The 26,559-nt window shown below is 38.8% G+C and overlaps 1 protein-coding gene across 1 annotated transcript in view; it reads right to left on the bottom strand.

Moving 5' to 3' along the window:
- VWC2 (von Willebrand factor C domain containing 2) overlaps positions 1–24,429 on the bottom strand; it is a 198,638-nt gene extending 174,209 nt beyond the window's left edge. Inside the window, exon 1 of the mRNA XM_036739168.1 lies at positions 23,716–24,429. Within this exon, the coding sequence (XP_036595063.1) occupies positions 23,716–24,429 (714 nt within the window). The remainder of the gene's footprint in view (positions 1–23,715) is intronic.
- Between the last annotated feature and the right edge of the window lie 2,130 nt (positions 24,430–26,559).

The raw sequence follows: 26,559 nt of genomic DNA, 5'->3' as shown, positions 1-26,559 counted from the left end.
GTGCCTTGAAGGAAGGGTAGGCCCTTAACACACAGTAATGGGGGAGTCCATTGCCAGCATTGAAGATCAAATGAACACAGGAGGAGAGGGCAGAAATGGAACAAGGTAAAGAGAATAATCTAAATGATTCAAGTCCTTGAATGGGAGTGGTTAAGAGTGAAATTTAGACAGGTAAGATAGAACCAGATTTACAGAGAACTGTGTGAATGCTAGGACCAAGTGTTTAAACTTTCTCGACACAGTAATGTTTAGAGAGCCAATGCATGTTTCTGAGTACAGGAGAAACATGATCACAATAGTGCATTGCAAAGGTTACTTGGGCAGTGAATAGAATTGTCGGAGCATCTCGCTTGTTCTTCTCACTATGAACTCTCTCTCTCTTTTTGGTAGAGAAGGCATCATTATACTACTAAGGAGCTTTTCCAAGCAAACTATGCTAAGTGGATGCCATGAAAATCGCATAATAACCCATTTACAGGTAATTGGCATCTGGGGAGCTATTCTAGGGCCAAGGGCTCCCTAGTTGGAAAAAGGGAAAATCAGGGATTAAGAAAATCTTATACTCTTTCCCCACATAATTGGAATACTTCCTTTTATACTACTTACTATAGTGAAAGATCATATTAGACATGTTACTTTCATGGATGTGTTTGATTTATACATAGTAGAGAAATGTGTATATCTATAAAATCTGGTACAAAATTTTCTAACTACACTTCTAACTCATTGTGACTTTCTACTATCTCTTTCTTTTTCAAGGTCTCTTACCTGTATTCTGAGACATAAGCAATTTCTGTGTCTGGGGCAAGTTTCACAAAACTCACTCAGGGTAAGCCATCTGAAACCTGCCCCATTTAATACTTGTACTGTTTAAGACAAATTCAGTTTGAGATGAAGGTGGGAGAGACTCCAGGACATTCTTCTGTGAGATAATTGCCTAGCACATAGTAGGCACTTAATAAATGCTTAGTGATTTATTGAGGAGTCTGGGATCCCACACAGCTATCACTGAGGAAACTGCCCCTAAGTAGAGAGGAAAAGAGGATAACGACAGTTCATAAAAAGCTCACCTGTGGCAGGATTGCTAAAGAGAAACATCTCATCTGGGACCTTCCCATTGTAATCAATTATTTTTGCTAATTAGGTGGTAAACTCAGGTGTTTCTAGCTGCTAGAGGAGAGTAAGTGCTATCAGAACCCTCTAAATTTCAGTGGCCTAGAGAGAAGCATCAATCAATTTATCATAGTGACAGTTCTGCCCCATAAATGAGTCATTGTGACTAACAAATCTTTGCTGAAAGTTTACCTTCTGATAATGAACCTCTCTCTACTCTTAAGTGGAGAGTAAACCATGTAGACCATGTTTACTGTGTTACTAGGCCAATATTCAACATCTTTTTATGTTCATGGGACCTGTTAGAGCTTGTACTCCATTAGAGTAGTCTTCCAGAATCCACACCCACATTAAACCCAACAGTTTCCCATTTCACAAGGATTTCTATCGATTTAACCTAAAAATATGCATCAAATATTGAAACTGAGACTACATTCACCATTCCTCTCCAACTCTCCAAACCTACTTATTTTCATCAGCCCAGATTGAGTCCGTTGTTCTCCATGTAGCCTTCCATCTGCCACGCTAGGCCAAAATGATCTCTCTCTCTTTTTAACTCTTATAACACTAATTTCCTGTTCTACCCTTCAAACTCTCATATATGTTTTGTTTCGTGTAAAATAAATCCTTAACCTTCAAGTTTCTAAAGGGCTTGGAGTATCTCTTACATATTTGGGTCCCCTACAATGCCTAGAAGAGTGCTAAGTGAGTATTCACTCAATAAATAGTGATGAGTCAAATGAAGTGATGTCCTAAGAGATGCAAGAGTTATAATAAGAAATGCATATGTCTACCATGTAGTATCATCATAGGAAAATTAAGAGTTTATCATGAAGGTTGCTTTAGATCTGGTCAACCAGTTAATGAAATTCTAAACTAAAACTGGGGATTAGAAATGTTTGCTAACTTTATACCTGGATTAGATGAAGTTTGCTAAACTGATAGTGTGTTAACCTTGCATTCCTAATCCTAAATGTAGTTGACCAAGTCAGTTGTTGGATACATAGAAACTTTCTGATATAGAGGTGAGTCAATCAATGGATAAACATGGTGTCACTTCTGTCAGCTAGAGCCTAGCAATAGGCCAATCCTCACATCTTTGCTATTGTTCTGTGAAGTTAAGTCTGTTTGTTCCAAAATTATTCTGTATAGTTTTATCTTGTTCATCATGTGTCTGAGAACACCTGTCACTGTTCTTCCTTTTAAAGGGGGGAATGTTGAGCTTTCTATCGATGCTTCAGGACGAATCCTGGGTTTCCTTAACCCCTCAAAAGTTGTCATTTTTATAGTCAATATTATGTCTGTAGGGGCAAGAATTTTATCTATGATATTATGCCAGTTCCTTTGCAGTTTATTTGTTCAGTTCTCAAGGAAGTAGGATTTTGTTTGGACACTTTCTAGAGACCACTGTCCTTCATTTTACTGTGGAAAAGGTATATGTGAAAACTCCTATCATATAGGTATAAATTTCTCTAAATCTGGCTGTCCCATTAAGCTTTGACTTTGGGATTCTTAGCATACTCAGCCTCAGATTTCTCCTTGACAGCCTTACTTATGCTCAGGGTAACTTGCTCAGAGAGGACCAGTACAGCTTTCACCTATCGATTTAATTTGAGCTCTAGAATAAAGCTCAAAGATTCAAGAATCTATTCTTCCTTGGGGCACATTAAGAATTTTACACTTATTGAGTTCAAATGACATTTTAATCTCTTTGGAGTTAGATTCTACAAGAAGAAGGAGCTGTTTAATGTGGTTTCCAGTGGGCTGACATCGCTTGATGTTATCCATGCATATCAGGTGATTACCAAGATGTTTGGGTATGAATCCCTCTTTGACTTGAAATCAATAGTCAGTCCTCTTCAGGAATTGTGATAATGGATTTGATGCTAGGTCTAATCAAAGAGGTCTTAAATTGTCTCCCTGGAAGATGCTCCATTTTATAATAATTGCTCTCAACACTGTTGTTTTGGTAGAATATTTCAAAGGGAGAAATTGCCATGTGGACATCAGATCCTCTAGCATTCTTTCTATGTTTCCATCTTTTTTGAGTATTTGCAAAACACAGTGAATTCATGAATGTGGAATTTAGTCAAAAGGTTTGGGATACTCAGTTAAGAGGTAGCTAGGTGGAATAGTACATAAAGTGCTGGATTAAGAATTAGAAAGGTCTGAGTTAAAATCCAGCCTCAGATACTTTACAGCTGCGTGACCCTGGGTAAGCCACTTAACCTCTCAATTTCCTCATCTATAAAATAAGAATCATAACAGTACCAACTTTTCAGGATTGTTGTGAGGGGCAAATGAGATAATATGTGTAAAGCACATTCAAAACCTTAAAGCACTACACAATTGCTAGTTATATTATCAGTACAAATGTGATGGTGTTTTGGGAGTAGTATGTTTATTAATCGTTAAATCATTAATTATTTGTTCTTTAACTCCCTGGGACATTTTGAAAAACACTTTTCATTCCTTGGTCAATATTTTATGGGTTTTTTATATTAATAGATTTTTAGGGAACACATAAGTTTCAATGGACCTAAATTTGAAGCGTCATTTGTGTTTCCATCATTTGGTACACTGTGTGTGCGTGTATGTGTGTGTGTGTGTAGACACATGCACATATAGTGCAAAAATATTTATATAAATGTCTTACAAATGTATATATGCTTATATATGTGTATTTATGTGTATCCATATATGTGAATGTATATATGTATACGTACATAATATTACATTGTATTCAGTCACATATAACAATTTGTTCACCCAATTGGCAGACACCTATTTTATTTCTAGTTCTTTGCTAGGAAAAAGTAGTGTTTTAAATATTTAATATTTAATGAATTTTTATGAATTTAATGAATATTTAAATATTCATGTCTATATGGATCCTTTCCCTCATTAGGATCAAACTTATTAGTAGTATTAAAATACTACTAAATCATACATTAATAGAAATTCACATTTTTATACAATCTTTGGTCTTGTTCTTGGATTAATGAATTATTTGTTGATGATAGTTAAGTTCTGAACAGAAATATTTAAAAATAAATATGTGATGCTTTATTAAGAAAGACAGGTTTAAGCAAAAGCTGGCACTTTGCTAGTAGTTCATGCACTACTGAATGTAATGGCATGTCTGAGACAATGACTGTGGATCTTATCTGGACCCAATGCTTTCCAGTTTTACAGAATAGCTAGTTTCAGTCCCCTCCCTTGCAATAACCATCCTGTCATTCATTGATTTAATGTGCACAAGCTTTTTGTTTCAATCTCTGTCTCAATCTCTTTGTCTCTGTCTCTATCTCTGTCCTCTTCTGTCTATCTCTATCTTCTCTATAAGTTCTTTGCTTTTCAAGCTTGCATATGCTATAGTATAATTTTCGATTGATTTTGCATCAATTATTTATTTTGTCCTTTGCTTTGCTTGCTTAGTTCTTTGCTTTGTTTCTTCTTATGTTCCCTTTCTCTTTTTATTTTTACTTTCTATTGTTGATTAAGGGCATGAAGAATTTCTGATATGTATTCTTTGTTTATCTGTTATGCTTCACACATACTCACATTCCATCTGTTTCTTTCTGTTGTTGTTGTTGCTTTTAAGAAAGAATATAGTATTTGGGCTTTCATTAGAATGCAAATTTCTTGAGGACACAAACTGGTTTTGTTTTTATTTTATATCCCTAATGCTTGGCACACTGCCTGTCACATAGTTATTGCTTAAGAAATACTTGTGGATTAATTGGTTCTACTATGTGAATCAGTTAGATGTTGAAGTAATCTTCCAGGGTCTTTCCAAAAGTTTATAGTTTTCTCAAGTAATTTCTGCCATGTTAGTATTTGATTCTTGTCTCTAAGACTATTCTTACATAGCTTCAACTTTCCTCCTTTGGTTCTTACCATAGCAATAGCTACAACAACCACTGTTGTGTCCTGAAATGCTTTTATATAATTTTAAAACAAATATTGTGGGAGAACACATGCAATTCATAATGGTTGTAAAACCTGAAATGAGCTTTTTTGAATTACTTTGGTTTGGTATAGTTAGTTTCTTAGCCTGATTTATCCTATCAAACTCAAAAAGGGATTTCTAAAATTCCATTCTAAGTATGCCCATCTCCTTTCCACACTTGCTAGAAACATCACCATTATTTTTGCCTTACATTCATTATTAGGCAGCACTTATGGAGATTGTATAAAGTATGAATTTGTAATACCTTCAAGTAATTCAGCTTTTCATGTCTCTTTAGATTTTAATAATGCCTCAGTTTTTACTCTTATTTTATATAATCTGGGCCTAGGAATTAATTTATTTCTTATAACTGCCCTGCAGTACATTGTAGTATAATTTGGAACTGAGGATAACATTGGCAAAACAAAACAAAAAAACAAACAAAACACAGCATTTGGCCACAATGGATTCTATAGGATGTTTCTAATTTTCCTCTGCTTTAGTATTGGTGCACAATAAATGCACTACTAGCTTCAGTCCATTTCATGATCACTCATGGTTTTCAGGCTTTTTTCAGTGGTCTGTGCCATTGGCAACAAAGCCATTTCCAAGAGATAGGGTATTGGTAAAAAAAATAATAACAACCACCATTTTAATGCCTGCAAAGCACTCTAAAAATATTATCTCATTTTATTCTCAGAACCTTGAGAAGTAGATACTACTGTTACCCCCATTTTACAGTTCGTGAAACTGAGGCAGGCAGAGAGTAAGTGACTTGTCCAAGGTCTCATGGCTAGTAAGTATGTGAGTGAGGATTTCAATTTAGGTCTGCTTGATTTTAGACTCAATTTTCTATCCACTGTGTCACCTAGTTTCCCAATGAAGGCACAGTCTTTGGGTCATGATCAGTGTTCTTTCTCAGCCTGCTGCATATCCAAGTAGCCACTTAGAAATTCTGATTCTGTGTATTTGTAATTCCATGTATTAGAGGGGTCTTGTCCCTGATTCAAAGCACATGCAAGTATTCTGTGTTTTCTGTTGCCTTACTGTGCTGTGATGAAAATCCATTTAATAGGCTGCTGACCCAGAAGTGAATATGCATTTAAAAGACATGTTTATGTCTCTTGTAATAATGTAATTTATTTATTTGTATTTTTATATTTTTAATATTTTTATTTTATATAATATATTTTACATTATATTATATTTATACTCTATTATTTATTATTTATAATAATAAAAGCTCTTTTCCCCTTACAGCTTTCAAATAAAAAAAAATGCTCTGGGTCTCTAAGAGGTAGGGAAAGGGCATCAGGAACTTTTCGCCTGTCTGTGAACATGTAGCCCTGCTGTTTCTTTTGTTCTTGTTGTGTTTATTTTTTCTTGACTGGGGAATGGATATTCGAGATGGAATGGACTCAGTTATCGCCTTGTAAGCATCCAAAAATTAGAAGAGTCATCAGCAGTTGAGCAATTGGGATCCATCGAAGGGTCTGCTGGTAGTAGCAGCAGCAGAGCCCAGTGAGGACAACCTCAAGGAATAATCTGTGTAACCAAGATCAACAATGAATCAAACCAGCAGCAAAGGCATTGTGTCCTGAAAGCAAACATCCACCATCTACATCTTCACTTTAACTTTGTGTCTATTCTTCCCAGGCATCAAGGTGTAAGGGGCAGGGAAAAAACAGTTTTGGGGACATCCCCTGAAGTTTGGGGAGATGTTTTTGTACTTTGGTTCTAGCTATATCTTTGCAGTAAATATCTCTTTACAAAAGCTAATAGATGTTAATTAGTTTATTGCTATTTGGCAGAAATTCACAGGCACTTGATATTGGGGGGGCATGTGGAAACTGGTCCATTGATACAGAGGCAATATCACTGGTTAGATGATATTGGGAAATGTTAACTGGAAATGATTTTGGAGGAAACATAGCAGATGGAAGCTTTAGAATAATAGAAAGACTTCATAATTCCCTAAGGTTACCCCCATAAACTTGAGGGATGAGAAGCATCCTTGCTTTTAGGACCTGACCTGCCAGTTGATTTGGAGTAGGGAGAATGAACCCTAAGTCACTGTATGCTACAGTGGTATTTCTGATTTGTTCTGATATACCCTGCCCTCCTTTGGTACCAGAACACGAAGGGGCACCACTCATTCTATTGTCCTCCTTGTCAAAGTGACAATAATGGTGACTTTGTAGGGCCAGCCTGTAGACCTTTGCCATCCTATCTGTTTCTTTGCTTCACAGGCACAATTTTATCACATGGGTTACTGTGCTAATCTGACCGGTGGTATTATCAGAACTTGGTTCGCCAGCATTCCAGGATCCCTGATAGGCCTTCACACCCCCTATAGCATTGAATTCCTTTTACACATTTATAGAGTCCCCACCATACTCTGGTTGGCATTCCTTCAACTTCGCATTTGCTCCCTCCTGACCCAGTTCCTGACATAGACGCTAGCTGGGCTTTGATGGTATTATTTAGGTTGGCTTTGATAGTGTTATTGTTGCTGTTTTGTCATTATAGCCTTCATTCTTGAGAATGTCACTAATCTATTATTTTTTAAAAAGGTTAGTAGTATGTTTTAAAATTTGCTGATAGTGATCTTGGGTCTGTCCAAGATCATAAGACTATACAACTATAGATTCGGAGTTGGAAGAGATCTTTGGGCTTATCTAGTCTGAAATCTCTAATTTTCATGTCTGAGGAACTGAGATTCGGCAAGGTTAAGTAATTTGTCCGTGGTCACACAGGTAGTAAGTGGAAGAACCAAGATTCAAACTATTAGCCCTGATTGTTAAATCCTCTGATGGAGTTAACTGGAGGCAAATGGACCAGTCAGAAGGCTTTTGTATGAGTCCCAGCACCTTAATCCTCCTTGCCTCTGGGGAAAAGGCAGCATCAGGCTCAAAGGAGAGATAAGACAGCAGTGTTTGTATATAAGGCTCTGCACACACAGGCAGGATATTAAAAAAAAATCGACTGTGCCCAGAAAAACATTTTTACATTAGTTTGACCCCAAGATAAGAGTGTCCAAGAGGATTGAAGGAATATAAGGAAGCAAGGAAAAAAGGGGCAAGTGCATAGACATTACTTTATGTTATAGAATTGCAGGAGATTATGAATGATAATAACAATTATAAACGATGCATAAATTATATTTCCTGTCACCTAGATCTATTTTCACTTTGACCACTTGGTGGCGATGAAGAGCATCCACTGACCCAAAAGGATTTCTTCAGTTTCACCACTAGAAGTCTTTCTGCCTCATAGGCTATTTGCCTGCATGAAGACAATCTGAGAGCTTAGAAACACAGTGATTCCTTTTAAGGAAAACAAATTAAAAGCAACTATTTGCCATACATCAACAATACAACTCTTTTTTTTCTTAAAGGTCAAAACAGCTTTTTCTAAAAGCTAAAAACAAACAAAAAGCACATGGCTTACATAACAACACAACAAAACAAAACATATAACACTTTGGGTTTTATAAAGCACATTACTTAAAATAAGCCTACGATTTAAAACTAGCCAGCCATTTAGTCATCTGGGCCTTCAAAACCTGCCCTGCCTTCTCCCACCGCTTCACGTGTAACTCATGTCGTCATTTTAAAAGAAAAAAAATTGTCCTCGCTTGTAGAGTCAATTTTAAAGAGAAAATTGCTGACAATATTGACAAGTGATGAACTGCTCAGGAGGAATGAAGAGTCTGAACAGATCAGGTAAAAGCCAGGGGGGCTATCATCTTCTGGGCTGAAGCAGTCAAGCCCTTGGGAGTGTTCAGCAACAGCAAAATGACTTGACATGCTCACACAAACATCCATTTACTGTGGAGGCCTTTCTGTACTTCAGAGAAATGACTGACAGGATCAGAACACATCCACCTGTTCTTTCAGAAGTAAAGACAACTGAAGAAACACTAACAGAGGAGCAAATTGAATTCAGTGTCTTCTAGGACCCAGAGTCCCTTTACCTGGATGCAGAATAGACAAGATCGCTGGGTTGGATTCTGGATTATCTGACCAGAATTTACCTGTACTACCTGCCCACTGATGCTTGAAATGCTTTTAACAGAGTAGAAGCTTTTCATTCTACACTCAGAGATAAGCCTTAAATATAAACACCCCTGGGAGATTTAAAACATTAATTTAAATTCACCCTAAACCACAAAATGGGTCAGCCCAGATCTTTTTTAAGACCACATTTTGACAGGGGATGAGAGAAAAGAACACATACTACTGAGGAGAGGGAAGGAGCAGGTGAGGGGAACAGAAAGGTGAGAGGAAATCAGAAAGTGGATGTTGGAGGTGTTAAAAGACAAACTACACCCACTTCATGATCTTGCATCCTTAGTTCTACTCAGGGGCCTGGGACAAGGACATGTGTGTGTGTGTGTGTGTGTGTGTGTGTGTGTATGTGTACACACACATGCATACATACACACAAGTAATGTTTTATTTAATTCACTTGGAGACTAGAAAACTAGAAAACTTCAAAACAGCTGGCAAAAACTGGAATGCTAGATATAAAGTCATAATTTAGCCACAGAGACTTGTGTTGTATGAAAGCTTCCTTCAGAGTGGGTTAGGTGCCAAGTAGTCAAAATGCTGAACCATGCCTATGGGCAAATCATCATTGGCAGCTAGCACTCTTGTGAATTCCTGGGTCTGTTCACAAACTCTTAATAATTTTTCTGACAGAATTTAAGACACGTGAAGTAGTATAGAGGACTTGAATGAACACCCTGGACCAACAGTCAAGACACCTAGGCTCTTGACCCATGTCTGTCACTATGTAGAAGTTTGTCTGAACTTGGTTGCAAAGAACTGGAAAAAAGTAGATGCCTATAGATCAAGAAATGACAACAAATCATGCTAAATGAATATAAGAATATTGCTATGACATAAGAAACAATGAGTATAAGGAATTCAGAGAAACAAGAGAAGATATATAAACTGGTACAGAGTAATTTAAGGAGAAACAGGAAAATAATATACACAATGGCTGTATGTCATTTACATTTACAGAAATGTAAAGGATGATAAAAAAAAGAAACCAAATGCTGAGTTATTATGATATAGGCTGAATCTAAAGAGGAGAGAAGAAAATACACCTCCACTCTTCTTTTCAAAGGTGAAGTGTACGAGTATAAAAGTCTATGACTATAAAACATTATATTTCTTTCAAAATCAAGAGATGTGTTGGCTAATTTTGCTGAAATACTTTTTTTTTCTTTATTCTTTGTTACAAGAGTTGAATCAGTGGATAGAGAAAATGGAAGGATCGTAGATTCAGAGCTGGAAAGGATTTTAAAGACCATCCAACTATCTTATGTTACAGATGAGGAAACTCAGGTTCAGACTCGTTAAATGATTTGCCCAACATCAGATAGGTAGTGACAGAAACAACATTTGGATTCACATCTTCTGATTCAAAGTTTGCAATGCTTTCAACATTTAGACATAAATGCAAGCTTTAAAAAGAAATATTAATAATAATTTTAAAGTGGAAAAAGTGTGTGGGAGGAGAGAAAAATGTGACTTTAGTCAAGTCACCCTCTCTCAGCTTCAATTTCCTCCCTTGTATAATTATTCACTTACACTTAAAGCCCTATGCAAGGTGCTGGGGATACAAAGACAAAAGCAAATTAGTCCCTACCATTGAGGATCTTATATTTTAATGAAGAGATTCCACCTGCATATGAGTATGAAGTTTGTTTTTTTTTTTGAGGGCAACTAGGTGGCTTAGTAGATAGAATGTGCTAGGCCTGGAGTCAGAAAGACTCATCCTCAAGAGTTCAAATCTGACCTCAGCCACTTATTAGCTGTGTGACCCTGGGCAAGTCACTTAACCCTATTTGCCTCAATTTCTTCATCTGTAAGATGAGTTGGAGAAGGAAATGGCAAACCAGGCCAGTATATTTGCCAAGGAAACCCCAAATGGAGTCACAAAAAATTGGACATGATTGCAACAACTGAACAGTAATATGAAATTTGTCCGCAATAATACAAAACAATTTCAAGAGGAAGAGAGTGCTAATATCTGGGGGGAAAGGCAATCCCAGCACTTGCAGCCAGTGGTAACTGAATTTCTCTTTGAAGGAAACTTGTGGTTCCAAGAGGCTGAAGTTCCAATTAGACAATTCTATGTTCTACATTGCCACTGAATTCTTCAGGACCAAGGACAGCCAGTGTTCACTTGAATTGAGCCTCAAACTTGGGTTAAAAAAATAAAATGCAGAGCTCAAACAAACATAAGAGTATGTGTATATTTCTCCACAAATATAAGAGATGAAGCTGTCCCTGGACCTTGAAGACTGGACTGTTATATCCTATTCACTATTCTTCCCTTCAATTCAGAGGCAGGATCCTACTGTTTACTTTGATGGAGCAAAGAGGTGAAGCATCTTGTCAGTGCAAGTCTGAGTAATTGTAGAAGAAATTCGAACACAGCTTATGCCCCTAGGCTATAATGGCTCTCTGCATGATCTGCACAGTCTTATGGACAAAGGTACCACACACACTGAATCTGTTGTGGATTTTTATCCATCTACCCTTGACATTCTCCAAGACAAAATATTGCTAACCTAATCATGGGACCTGGATGGAACTTGTAGAGGCAGGACTATGCCAGTTGGGATGATTAGAAGGGTCTCAGACTCCTGAATGCTAACAAATCTACATCTACTGCCAACGTGCATTAAATTCCCACAAATAGAAGAAGAGTCTTGGATCTGAAGTCAGAAGACCTGGGTTCATAGCCTGATGCTGTTACTTTCTGGTCATGGGATTTTAGAAAAGTCATGTGACCTCTCTGTGATTCATTTTCCTTATATATAAAATAAAAGTTTTCAATTTCTAAGGTCCCTTCTAATTTTCAAACTCTAGTCTTAGTAGGTTCTTTCTGTTAATGCCCAGAAGGCTCCTTTCAAATGGAAACATCTTATATCAGCTGACACTTATATAGAACTCTAAGGATTATAAAACATTTTATAGTGCATTATTTTGTTTTCTCCTCATAGTAGGTATTGTTATCTCCATTTTAAAGGTGAGGAAACTGAGGCAGAGAGACGTTAAGGGACTTGTCCATGATTATACAATCTGCAAGTTTTAGAGGCAATACTTAAATATTTAACAGGCATTAGTTCATCAGATCAGCTATCTCTCCCTTTAAAAAGCAGAATGTCCATTTACATAAACTTGACCAGAGATATATGTGTTTTAGTTAGAAGTGAAAAGAGCAACAGGAAAAAGACCTGGAGCGTAGGGGTGGTGCTTGGCAGTGGGGAAGGGCAGGCACACCACAGACAGGAGCCTTGGCCAACTAAGAAGCCAGACATGGGCAGGACATGATGATTGGGAGAAGACTGAAGAGAAAGCTTCAGGAGAGTGGCAAGACAGATTTCATTCTTACACTTACAACTCACCCTAACTATAGTAAAGGCTCAAAGCAATTCCCCAAATGGATGTATGCAAAAATCTCTCTTTTTAAAATCCTATGATTTTAAGAGAACCTGAGGCTATAAAGTGAAGTCACAGAGCTATCAGTGTGTGGCTGACATCATCCCTTCCCTCAGACTCTGAGAAAGTGTAAGCTGTGTCCTGGCTGTACCCCAGCGACTGACAGAAATAGAACGAAGAAAGAAATCCAGCTGGCTGGAACTCAACCTTGGCCAGACCTAAATGGTGCCGATAAGGAAAAGGAAGCGTTTCAAGTCAGAGGGTCAGGAATGCAAACTAAAGAATGGGCACTCTATGTAACACATAGAAGAGTGATTAAAAACTTCATCCTGGGTTCAGAACACCTGTATTAGGGATGGATCCTCTCTTCTCCTCAAACACCTGCCCTAGAAATTGTCCTTTCTTCTCAAAGGCATGTACCCCTGTGTGTCATAGACCTATTGGTTATACACTTGAAATAGACAATCCATTGGGGAAAACAAACAAACAAAAACAGCAACCAGCATGTGGTTACTATGGGAGGGGGAGATGAGAGAAAGCTCTTCCATACTTAGGATTATTCCAAGCTGTGTCTATAAGACACCTTGGGAACTAATACACTAGACCAACCCTTCCCACCCTTGGGTAATCATAATTCCAGGATCCTCCATGCATGCCAACTTGGGAACTTGCCCTTCTCAACTAGCAGGGCATAGGATTCCATACCCTGACAACTAAGTCCCCCATTTTTTAGCAGAGGCAGAGTGCTGAAGTGGAAGGACATTGACTCTAAACTGAGATGACCCGCGTTCAAATCTCCAACCCCTCAGTGATTACCTGTGTGATGTTGGGAAAGCCACTTAACCTCCCCAGGCTTCAGTTTCCTTATTTCTAAAAGAAGAGTGTTGTACTAGGTGCCCTTTGAGCTGGCTCCCAGTTTTAGATCTAATCTTATCCCACACACCTAAGCAGAGCTCCAGTGAATTTCACCTCTTACTGCCAACCATATCCACTCTCATTGCTATTGAGCTCAATGCAATCATATTTTGAAGGACACGCAAATTTAATGCTTCGGATCATCTGAGCCAAAGGTGTAGTAAACACACACTGATCACCGCTAGGTTGTGGCTCACAACATGTTTTCCTGACATGACCTCAAGTTTCTGGGCACATACTCTGCCACATACAGGACTGACCTCATTTGTATGCAGTGATAGTATTTTAAAAGTCAACACATTACATAACAGGAGGAATTTCCTGAAAGACTAAAATGTTATGGTGCAAATTTGGTCAGACTAGTAAATCAAATGCAGCGCAGACGTATGCAAGCAAGCAGCCAACTAAGCAGGGCTGCCCCACCCTAGGGCAAGCACAAATCTCTCTCCACCAAGGTAACTTGCAAGCCTTGACATTGTTTTCTAAAGTTGCCATTTTATTAGCTTCAAAACAAAAAGTATCAATGAGAAAGCCACCAAACAACACTTTTATCCAGGACCCAGGCATTCCAGCGTCCCTTAGATCTTCATCCCTTAATTCTTTTTCAGTTATTTGGTTGTTTTCAGTCAAGTTATGTCAGCCAGGAAAATATGAACACCATTAGGTAGGGATGCATGAATAAATCATACATTCTTGTTTCTAAGTATTTTCTTATTATTATAATTATAACATCTTGTAGTTAAAAGAGCACTGGCCTGGGCAGGAAGAGGATTAATATCTATTCAGCCTTCGACTAGCTGTGTGACCTCGGGCAAATTCCTTCACTTCTCTGGATCATAGTTTCTTTATTTGAGCCATAAGGGGGTTGGATTAAATTGTCTCTAAAGCCCCTTCCAGCTCTAAAAGTCTATCATTTTATTTCTAATTGCACAGAACATTTATTCCAATGTTCTCATAAGGATTTCTTCATTAATAAAATCTGAGGAGATGAGAGAGTTTATAAAGGATTAATACAAACCAGATAATAGATAGCTGAGGGATAGATTTAACTAAGCAAATTATAAGAGCAGATTTTCATTTAGAAATGCTGATAAACATCCCTCTATAATGAATTTGGATCATAATGTGGTATAGTCTGTATAGACAAGACATAGTTGCCAAGGGCCAGATTTGCTTTTAAATTCAACAACTCTGAAGAATAATTTTTAAAGATTAAGGAATTAAAAAGGCATAACTAAATAAAAGGGGCAGTTTGGTGTACTGGAGAGAGAGGGGGCCTGAAAGTCAGTATGATCTGGATTCAACTCCTGCCTTTGGCACATACTGGCTGAGTAATCCTGGGCAAATCACATGACTTCTCAGTGCCTCAGACAAATCTTTAACACTGTAAATTGCAGCAAAGGTAAAAATCCACATTTGTAAAGAAAAATTCCTCACCAGGAGCTCCCAACACTGATGACCTTATAAGTCTGGTTAAACGAAAAAGGATCATTTACAATCCTCTCTTAATTATCTGTGCTAATGACATGAACAATGAATATAGATTATATAGCTGTAATGAGAGATTGGCCAATAATGGCCAGGTGCTAGAACATGAATAATATGCCCTTGCTGGTTCCAACCCATGTGGAGACCTGACTAGTCTGCTTCTAGGGAATACATAATAAAGGGGCCTTTCTTCCCATTTCAGAATAGGTTCAGATATCCTTTGACTGCTTCTTGTCAGCTTACTGCTTGGTGATTATAAATCAATCAATCAATCGATAAACATTTATTAAGTGTCCACTATGTGCCAGGTGCTGCTAAGTGCTAGGCATACAAAAGGAGGCAAAAGACAGTTCCTGCCCTCAAGGGCTTACAGTTTAATAGTGAAGACAACATGAAAACAAACTATATGCAAAGCAAGCTATACACACACACACACACACACACACACACACACACACACACATGATAAAGAGGAGATAATTAACAAAGGTAAGCACTGGAGTTAAGAGGGGTTAGGAAAGATATCCAATAGAAGGTGGGATCTTCATTGGGATCTAAAGGAAACCAGGGATGATAAAAAAGCTTTTAAAGCTAGAATTAAGTGTACATACATAAGCTTTGAGCAATGCTCATTTTCTTCCCTTATGGCTTTCAAGAAGAAAGAACTGCTGTAACCCTTTAGTTGGGGGAAGGAGCAGCAACTTGGGCTACCTTTTCTTAATCTCCCATGGTGCTTTTATTCCTGTGTTTTTCCTTTCTCAATATTAGGTGCGTGATATCCTGAGATAGGAAAGCTCAGGTAACCTTTGAAAAAAACAATTGTGATCCTACTGACAGCAGGAAACCCAAAGCTCTAGTACAGTAGCCAAACTTGGTGAGGAGACCATGTTTCAGCCCTAAGGAGTAACCTGCTTGATTCAGTCCATCAAAAGAGCAAATCCAGCTGAATACAGGAGTAACTCATCTTTAGGCATTGTCACATCCAGCATTGTATTTGGTATGACATCCACAAAGGAGAAAAATAAATTACCACCCCTTGGGTTGAGAGGAGAATATTTTATAGAAGCCATCTTAAGTTTGTGTATACATTTTCCAGAGACTGAATGCAGGAGAGTGTACCTCCCCATTTGGGGGAATGTTATAGTTTAGTCCTTGCTATAACCTCTTAGTAAATAGCCTTCTATAAATGCTAATTAATGTAATTAGGTTAATTGATATTGGGGTGATGTTATCTGTTTAAATTATCAGAAGAACATTAGTGTGGGCTCCTGAGCAAGAGCATTAGAAACCTTTATACCTTTAGGGTTACTCCTAGAATTTTAAGAAGGGTGGTAGTCAGCTACCTCTTGAGGTCCTAACTTAGTGGTAGTGGTGGTTGGAGATGGTTCCCAGAGAGGGTGCTATACCAGACCTAAAATACAGTCCTATTAGTATAAATATTACATTTACAGTAGTGTGTGTCCCTTATAGTGTTATAATTTTTATCATATTTGAATATATTGCCATTCTCACTCCTTCGTATTGAGTTCTTTTCTTCTCTCACACCTTTCATTACCCCTTCCATGAAGCTTACTTTCTGGAGGTGGAAATGGGTAACTTCCCTCTCAAGGAGCTGAGAAGAGATGAACCTCCACCACAGGGTATTACTATAATTCCTTTAAACATACTTGCCTGCTCCTCAACATCCCTGGATCAATAAAAGACCAGCACCTGGCTTAGCAGCCTACAATTAGATGAGTTATGCTTAGCTGCAAGAATCATAGGCCTTAGGTTCACTGAGCATGTGGAGTCTATGCAAAGTATTTGGCTTAAGTAAGACCAAACTTTAAGCTTCCAAATATTACAGCCAGGACATTTTCTCATTCCTGGATAACTGCTGAGTAGCAAAAGCCTGGGCTCAAAGCAGGGTGGAAATATAAAGAATCATCAGCCTTACTATGGTTTACTCAAGTATAAAACGAGGACAATAATATACGTGGTGTTTATAATACCCATCACATAAGTCTTTGATGTCTAATCGTGATGTGAATGTTACCTTGATCTGTCCCACCTTTATGTGTAAGCTCTGGGAGACCCTAGCTATCCTTTTGGCTTAAGTGTGGGCTGGTGGTAGACTGTATGTTTACTGTTGAAACACTAGCTTAGCTAAATTTCAAAAGCCTCATTAGTGTACCAGTCATAGGGTGAAAGACTTTTTGGGTATAGTTATTCACAAAGACAGTCTTCTATGACAAAGAAGAGGCTCCTACTGCATTCATGGAAAAGTCACCTTTCCCAACACATCTCAGCTCTTAAAAGCAATGAAGTAAGAACCCTACTTTTCAAGGTTCTAAACATTAAAGTGTATTACCATAAATTTCAGCTGTTATTTTTATTTTCGGTTGTTTGTACAAATCTCCAAGCTGATCCAATGACCTTCAGCCATGGTAGAAGACCCAAACAACTTGATGTCATCATTCCAAAATTCAAGATGATTGATTCACTGTGATTGATGCATCAATGAAAATGCACTGAAAATGGCAGGGTTTGGCATATTATTAAGAGAGCATATTTTTATTAACCCACAAAATATATGAAAGGTTACCTTATTTGCAGCTCACTGCTTACTTATATAACCTGAGAAATGGTTTTGATTCTGCACCAAAGTGCATGGTTTAAATTTAACCCTTAAAGACTCAACCTTTTGGAGTTACAAGCCACTCATTTAAAAATATGGCTTACAGAATCAAAGAGTTGGAAGAGAAGTTAGAGATTATATTGTTCAACCCATGTCTTAAGAACTTCCTCCTCTCAGCGATGCAAGGTTCTAAGACAGCTTCAAAAGACTCATGATGAAAAAAGCTATCCACGTCCAGAGAAAGAACAATAGAGTCTGAATGCAGATTGAGGCAAACTATTTGCTCTCTCTTTTTTTCTTTTTTGGTTTTGTTGCTTCTTTGTCATGGCTCATTCCATTGGTTATAATTGTTCTTTACATCTTGACTATTGTGAAAATAAGTTTAATGTGAAGGTATATGTAGAACATATATTGGATTACATGATTTTGGGGGGGAGGGGAGGAGAGGGAGAGGGAGAAAATTTGGAACTCAAAAACTTGTGGAACTGAGTGTTGTAAACTAAAAATAAAAATAAATTAAAAAAAATTCCTCCCATTCATTAAAGCATTGTGAACTCTTACTAAAATAGTGTAACTAGGTTCTATATAATAAAGAATCATCTTTTAATGAACTTCTTTTAATTTTTAAATAGCAGACTCCATTTGGATATGGTCCAAGGTAGAACTGCTTTCTAAATTCCATAGCAAAGAGGATTCTTAGCAAAGTTCTAATATATGTATGCTTTCATTTACATGTGGTATCTTTATTTCCAGAGGCCCAAGGAATTTTCATATGAAATTCCCATTCAAAGGCTCTCATTCAACAGATTTGAGTATATCTTAAGTCATCATGTATTCCCTGTAGAGTCAGAAAATATTGTTTAATGCCTCCCTGACTTCAGTTGAATACCTACTATGCACGGGACAGCATACTAAATGCTCATCCTGGGTAGATACCATGATGAGTAAGATAATAATCTTTGCCTCAGAGGGTTTATAGTAGAAGTTGGATGGTAACTGTGTTGGAGGCAATGCAGATACAGAAAACCAAACTGCAAAAGGGATTATGATAAATGCCAAGGTACAAACCAAAGAAAATTTAAGGGAAGAACAATTGCCAATCAGTGGAATCAAGGAAAGCTTCATGGAAAAGGTAGCATTTGAACTGAATCTTGACCAATAGGTTAAAATGAAGAGTAGAGTGGGGGAAGGCTATTTCAGACAGAGAGAATAGCACAAGCAAAGGCAGAGAAACAAAAAAGCATGGATGTATATGAATAGTAGCAAGTACTCACTTTGACTGGAGTTGAATATATGAAGGCAATTAGATTGAAATTAGACTTGAAAGGTAGGTTGGGCCTTGAATGCCAAATTAAAAATTTGGGTTTTATTTGCTAGGCAGTTCCAACCTCTTAAAGGGTTCTGAAATGAAAACTGTACACAAGGAATATTAGCATGAAGGCAATCTGAAATATTTCAATTTAACTAAATGAATATTTTGATACTAGCTACCATGTTGTGAGAAGTGATGTGAGCAGAGTGGATAGAAAAAAACCTTTAAAGTCAGAAGGACCAGGGTTTAAGTCCTGCTTCTGACACATACTGGTTGCATGAGCCTGGAAACATCAATTAACCTTAGAGGCAACTCTGTAAGACTGTAAGTTTCAGATCAGCTGTTGACCGGCATTAGTAGAAGGAATTTCCTCACTTGGGGTTCTCCAACCTACTGAAATCACAGATGCAGGCTCTATCCCTAGAGAGCTGGCACTATAAAGACTAAACTGCAACAGACCCTGACATTGAGGAAATCACATTTCATGAGGGGATACCAAAGATACGAAGAGAAGTAAACAGAAAGTAATTTGAGGAGAGAGTAAGCACTAAAAACTGGAGATAACAGGGAAGGTTTCATAGGGAGGTGAGCTAAGCTGTGCTCATGTGAAATGAGCCTTGAAGGAAAAGAAGGATTCTGAGAAGCAAAGATGAAAAGGGAGTCCATTTCAAGCAAATGCCTGGAGGGTAGAAATGGATAATCAAATATAGGGAAGAATCAGTAATAGAGTTTGGTTAAACATAAAGTGTGTGAAAGGGTACAATGTAAGATTAGGTCACAAAAATAGATGGGGGCCATATTCTGGAAAGCTTTAAAAACCAGGTACCTTAAATACCATGCATGTATGCACGTATACACATAAACACACGTGGTATTCAAGGTATTTATATACATACAGACATGTATATATGCAAACACATATATAATATATAATTCTGTACAATAATACAAGTCTCATCCTATGGAAGGTATAAAGAAAAATGTGTAAATTCAAAAGAGTGATATATAAATCTGAGGTTGTTGACAGTAGAAATGGATTGTAATACTAGAATCCAAAGAGAAGTATAATATTCATGTAGTAGGCAGCCTGGTTTAGTGGACAGAATGATGGATTAGGGGTCCGGAAGACCTTGGGTTCAAATCCTCCTTCCGATACTTACTACCTATGTGACCCTGGACAAGTCATTTAACCTTTCTGGTTCTCAGTTTCCTCATCTCTAAAATGGGCAGGGTTTGGGCTTTATGAGAGCTAAGCTCCTTCCTCACTATAAATCTATGATCCTGTTTCTTTCCGTTGCAAACCTACATTTCTAATTGCTTACTGAGAAATCTACCAGAATGTTCCACTACCTTCTTACACAAAACACATCCAAAAATGAATTTGTTCTCCTTTCCCCAAACTTGCTTTTCCTTCTGATAGCCATCATTTTGTCATTGGCATTCCCTCATATACAGAACCATACTGCCACCTTTAACTTTCTTCTTGCTTGTGTCTTCCATTGCCTTTACAATATATTTACCTGTTATCTAAATTTCTGTTCCCACTGCCACTCGCAAGCTCTTTAACCTGTCTCCCACTTTGATATTCTCTCTCTCTCTCTCTCTCTCTCTCTCTCTCTCTCTCTCTCTCTCTCTCTCTCCCCCTCTCCCTCATCCTCTTTCTCCCTCCCCCTCTCTCCCTCTCCCCCTCTCCCTCTCCTTCTCTCCCTCCCTACACATATATAAATGTAAATAAACATATACACATATGTATATACATGTATACAGTCTGGGAGTAGAGAGTATAGAGATGTTCTTTCCACACACATATAAATGTAAATAAACACGCATGTATATAGTCTGGGAGGGGAGAGTACAGAGATGTTCTTTCTATATATTTATATGTATACATGTGTGTATATATATATATATATATATATATATATATATATATATATGTAAGGATATGTACGCATTCCTTTACAGTTAGTGGTTGGGAAAAAAAGTATGTTCCACCAATTTTCAGACAAAGAAAATAAATTTGAAAGTTGTACCCTTTCATTCAATAATATATATGCCAAAGGCCTTAATCATGGTTCCTTGAGCTCAACAATGGATTAGCAACACCAAGCTAGCCATTCATCTTTCCACTTTCTGTTGTTATTTACTTAGACAGAGTACCTAACAGCTTTGTTACTCAGCCATTTCTTCAGATAAGGTAACTGCCTTAATTTATGGAATTATTATAGAGAATGGTAGATAAAAATGACTATAAAAATGTGACATTACATAGAGTGATGGTCTTGGAGTCTTCAAATCCTGCTTCTGACATTAGCTGTGTGACCTCACTGAACCTCGGTTTCTTCATCTGTAAAATGAGGACACTACCAGCAACGTCCACCTCATAGGGCCGTTGCAAAGCTCCAATGACATGCAATGCATCCCTTTGCAAGCTTTAAAGCACTATCTCAACATTGCCAATTATTATTAATACTCCTGAAATAATTTTAAGTGCATTGTGCAATGGGCCTGGACTCAAGAAGACCTGAATTCAAATTCAGCCTCAGATGCTTAATAGCTATAGGACCTTGGGTACATCACTTAACCCCTGCCTCAATATCCCCATCTGTAAAATGGGGATAATAATAGCACCTACTTCCTGCACTTTGTGGAGGATCAAACGAAATAATGTAATGTGCTCAGCTTTATTATCACTAACATTTGTATGTTGTTGTTATTTAGTCTTTTTCAATTGTGTCTGACTCTTCGTGACCCCATTTAGGGGTTTCTTGGCAAAGATACTAGAGTGGTTTGCCATTTCTTCTCTACCTCATTTTACAGATGAGGAAACTGAGGTAAACAGGGTTAAATGACTTGCCTAGGGGCCACACAGCTAGTAAGTGTCTGAGGTCACATTTGAACTCAGGTCTTCCTGCTTCCGGGCAGGACACTCTATCCACTTGGCCACCCAGCCTTCAACCATTACTATGAGCCAATCATTGTGCTAAGGGCTTTACAAATATTTTTTTATCAAATACCTTTTTTCACCATAACTATTTATGAACTTTCACAAAGATTAGAGAGACGAAGGTATTTCTGCTTATTAAAAATACTATTTGGCCCAGTAATGCAACATTTCTTGGGCAAACCTAAGGATCAAGATCTTTTGTATAATATGCCCACATAGATGCCTGTAGTAGGCACACTTAAGTTGGTCAGGCATTTCAGTCATCTGATTCTTTGTGACCCCATTTGGGGTTTTCTTGGTAAAGATACTAGAGTGGTTTAACATTTCCTTCTCCAGCTCATTTTACAGATGAGGAAACTGAGGCAAACAGGGTTAAGTGACTTGTACTAGATCACAAAGCTGGTAAGTATCTGAGGTCGGATTTGAACTCAGTTCTTCTTGATCCCAGGTCCAAAGCTCTGTCCATTGTACAACCTAGGTATTCCCAAACACTTATGTTCTAGGTAGTCTATTTTTTCTTCTAAGTATCATAGCCAAGGGTTTTTGTAGTATCTAGCTACCCTGTGCATCTGTGACGTGCATAACCAGAATCTTTCACTAAGGTCTTGTTCTGGCTGGTCTGTGGTGCTGCTGACTCTCCAGGAGCACTCTATCCCCCACCAGCAGAGCCATTCTACAATAAGCACCAGCCATTAAGCCAGGTCGAGTCAGTGTTATTGCCTGTGCCTACCTTTAGGTTCCTAGAATTTTGTTTCCTCCATTGCCACTGGTGCTAAGAAAGTAGAAAAGTAGGTTACCTGCTAATGTGCATTATCCAGGCCATGGGAAATAAAGAGTAATACTCATCCACATACCGGTCAACCGGGTAGTCAGTACAGAGGACTTGTCGATTTTCCCCAAGAACTAAATGTGCACATAATTTAGCACAATCCAATTTCCCAGGCAGCAGTTCAGACTACATAACACACCTCCTGCTTATCTTCAATATAGATAATAACATAATATATCAAATTAGGCAAAAAATATCTTTCAAGTATCCTTGTCTTTTTTTTAAGCCCATCTAAAAATAATTATTCTGAATCACTCAAATCACTCTGGCAAATGGTTATTGACACCAGCTCTCTAACTAGAAGCCAATCAATTTTGTTTGTTTTATTTCTTTTTAATCTCTGGGGCAGCCTGGCTGATTGGGCAATGTCCTGGTGGTGGAATCAGAAAGATCCGGGTTCAAATGCTGCCTCAGATAGTTACTAGCTAAGTTACCATGGGCAAGTCACTTAACCCCTTTAAGTCTCAGTCTCCTTATTGGCAAATTAGGGATAATGAAAAGCACTAACCTTACAGAGTTGTTTGGAGGATCAAATGAGATTCCATATGTAAAGTACTTTGCAAACCCTAAAGATCTGTATATATTTGAGCCATAATTATCATCCTGTAAATGCTGCTTTTCTAGCCTAAACCCACAATGGGGGATAGATTTTATTTTTGTGGATTTTGTCCCATAATTAGCTATTAGCTGAAGAAAGTGTCCCAAATAGCACTGTAAATTACCTTATGTTAGAAAGGGGTAATGCATTTAAACAGCAATAATTTTAAATGAAAAGCAGTAGATTAAGGTAGAAATTCTAATAGTAACTCTACCCAAATGTTTATGTCTTACAATTCAACGCCAATTATGATTAAGACATTTCCTAGCAAAGGAATTAATACATATTAAACAGATAATTTTAAAAGATGGCAATAGCTATAAAATGTTTTTTTTTAAAATCTTGTCAATAGTTTCTACCATACTCAGACACTAGGTTAAGAGCATCTTGTATTAAAAGGGGGAGGGGGTGAGGTTTTTAAAATCTATCCAAGAATTCAAAAAATCATTCAGCAAGAGTGCGACTGATTTTTAATTCTTACCATGAACTCTTCTAGAGTTTGGTACGTCTTTCCCCGGAACTCACAATAGTTCTTCCTCTCTTTGCACTGAGGACAACACTGGCTGGTATCTACATGGATGCAGCGAGGGTGGAGTCTTGGGCACTCAGGCTGAATGCACAGCGGTCCCTCCTCAGTGCAAAGGCAAGGGCAGGCTGAAGGGCCAGGAGTAAACTTCTCTCCGATAGCATAAACAAAGCCACTCTCATCCACACAGCCCTTCCCTCTGTAGTCTGGATAGGCATACTCCTCAGGGGGTTCAGGGGTAGCCAGGGCTTCAGGGAGAGATGCATCTTCTGCAGCCAGGGCTTCTTCCTGAACACTATCCCCTGGTTCTTGGGCTTGCAAATTCCCAGACTTACTGCTCATCCCTTGGCTATTCCAAAACTGTTTCTGTTTGCTCCAAGACTCCTTGTTGGAATAATTCCGGCTTCCTTTGCTCTTCCCATCCCTGGAGCTGCCCTCCTCCCGCCCATTCCTAGTGATTTCATTCATTTTCCCTGGGCCTGTCTGGCTCTGAGTGTCCCGGGCTGCGTGGTCTCTCTTCTCTTGATTGGTTTTAATCTCCTGTTTGTCCTGAGTCTTGGCCAGTTTTTCCAGAGGTATGGTCGGGCTACAGAGGGCAACCATTAGACAGCATGTTACCAGGAGGGAACTTGAGAGGGCTCCAATTGCCATTGCAGTAGAACTGGGCATCACCTACTGCATCCCAAAGGGGAATGGGGGGGAGGGAGGGAGAGCTTCTGCATTCAACATCAAAGGGAATCACTATGTAAATCCACAGTCCCTGGGAAGAAAACAATTAGAAACACTTCAGCCTGCGATGTTTCACTCTGCATTCAAAGGTTGGCAGAGGCTCTTTAAGGCCAAGCTGTTGCCTATATAGTTAATTACTTTAAATATTAGGACAATCATGGACAAAAAATAAATAAGTAAAGGAGACACTGGCTTATTGCAGAATGTACAGCCCATCTTGTAATGCTTTTCAAAATAAATGTTCCTGCAATCAAGTGTGGCTCTTTAAATCCTAACAAAGTCCAGAGTAAACAGCCAATAGATGTTTCTCTCCCCTTCTCTCTCTCTCTCTCTCTCTCTCTCTCTCTCTCTCTCTCTCTCTCTCTCTCTCTCTCTCTCTCTCTCCATCTCCCTCTCCCTCTCCTTTTCTTTCCCCCCTCCTTCTCCCTCCCCCCCTCTCCCTCTCTTCCTCTCTCCCTCTCTCCCTCTCTCTCCTTTTTGGCCTGTGTGTAGGATAGATTCCATTAATCTCTCTTGCAATCCAAGAAGAGTCTTCTTTTACTTGTAAAATGTATGGTTGCAAAGGTAATCCAGGTCCCTAACCCTTTCCCAAGTGAATTTCTAAAGCTGACCAAAAGTAATTTGAGGTTGCTAGTGAGATGGACATTAAAGACAAATCAGTAGTACCACCGTCACTTGTCAGTCCTCCACAACAAAAATGATCTGTTTTAGAGTACTGTGCAGTAGTTGTTGATTTAAAGCCACAGACACTTAGGTATGGAGTAAATCAGAGAAATCAAATCTTATATTAGGGGCTGACGTAAAGCAGAACCTCTTCCAGTAATTTGATAAATACAATAACTTAATAATAAATAAACAAGGTTGCAGGTTGTAGTTGTGGGATTTGGGGGTGGGGTGGAATGGGTGGGGTGGAATGGGTGAGGAGTGAACTCACTAGGCCTCCATAATGTGCAGCACCCTGGGAAGAAGTCCCTGGACCTCTATTTCATGTGTCAGAAAAGCCCAGGCCAAGAATACTAAAAGGACCCACCTCTGTAGCTGAACCCTTCCCTTCCTTTATACCTGGCTCTGTAGGCTCATCAGCTTGGAGGGAGATGATGGCAATCAAATCATTTTCTACTATCTCTTGCAAGATAAGGTTAGGTGATGGGGGGGGTGGTGGTGGTGAGAGAAAACACCTAATGAGGCATCGCTAGACCCACCTTTCTGAGGAAAGGGGGAGGAGGGCATACAAACAAAATAAAAGTAAGGGGAGAAGGGAGAGCAAAGACAACGATACAACTGTGGTCTTCCCCACACTTCATACTGGGCTTGTAAAAGTTTTTGACTTTTGATGGACAGTGAGACGAAATGGGGCTCTTTGGCAAGGGATATGGGAAAGAAACCAGTGCCCACCTGGTTAACCCATTCAGCTCAGAGCGCCTGCCCTGAGATGTGCCAGGCAGCTCTGGCTCACCCTTCACTTTCCAGGCACACCATGATATCCCTGCCCTTTCCACCCCACAAGCTTGTCTATCCGGGGAGAAGCCACCCTTATTTACAAAGTTTCCTCACAGGCTGCGGGGGGAGGGCTGTGGACGCATTGCCAAGGCAGCGAGTGCAATGTAATGGTAACTCAGAGAAATTTTCCCTGTGCTTGTATCCACCCCCTGTCCTCCCGCCAAGGGAGGATATACTTGCATGCATATACACATACATACATGCATTCTTACATGCGTACATACATGGGCTCCGAGCTCTGGCTAGATCTCTTTATCGCCGCTGGCTCCTGGGATGAAGTCGCAGCAGCTTCCACCGAGCTTCGGCTCCCATACTCCGGCCAGAGAGGGGACCAGCCGCCCCAGGGACCTGCAGAGCAAACACACTGGGAGCACATCCACCCCTCAGCCCTTGGAGCATCCGTTGGGCTAAAGCATTATCTCTGGAGGCTTTTCCCTTTCCCTTTCTATTTGCTTTTCATCCTGGCCAAAACTCGTAGTAGACACCCCCCCCCCCCAAATAGAAAGAGTCCCCGGAGTCTTCAACGCTAAACGCAAAACAAGGGGTCCTTCTCAGTCTGCCCCATTCTTG

Source organism: Trichosurus vulpecula, chromosome 9 (assembly GCF_011100635.1).
Source record: "Trichosurus vulpecula isolate mTriVul1 chromosome 9, mTriVul1.pri, whole genome shotgun sequence".
Taxonomy (NCBI): Eukaryota; Metazoa; Chordata; class Mammalia; order Diprotodontia; family Phalangeridae; genus Trichosurus; species Trichosurus vulpecula.
The sequence above is the reverse complement of the archived record's forward strand: the minus strand, read 5'-3'. Positions and strand labels throughout refer to the sequence as shown.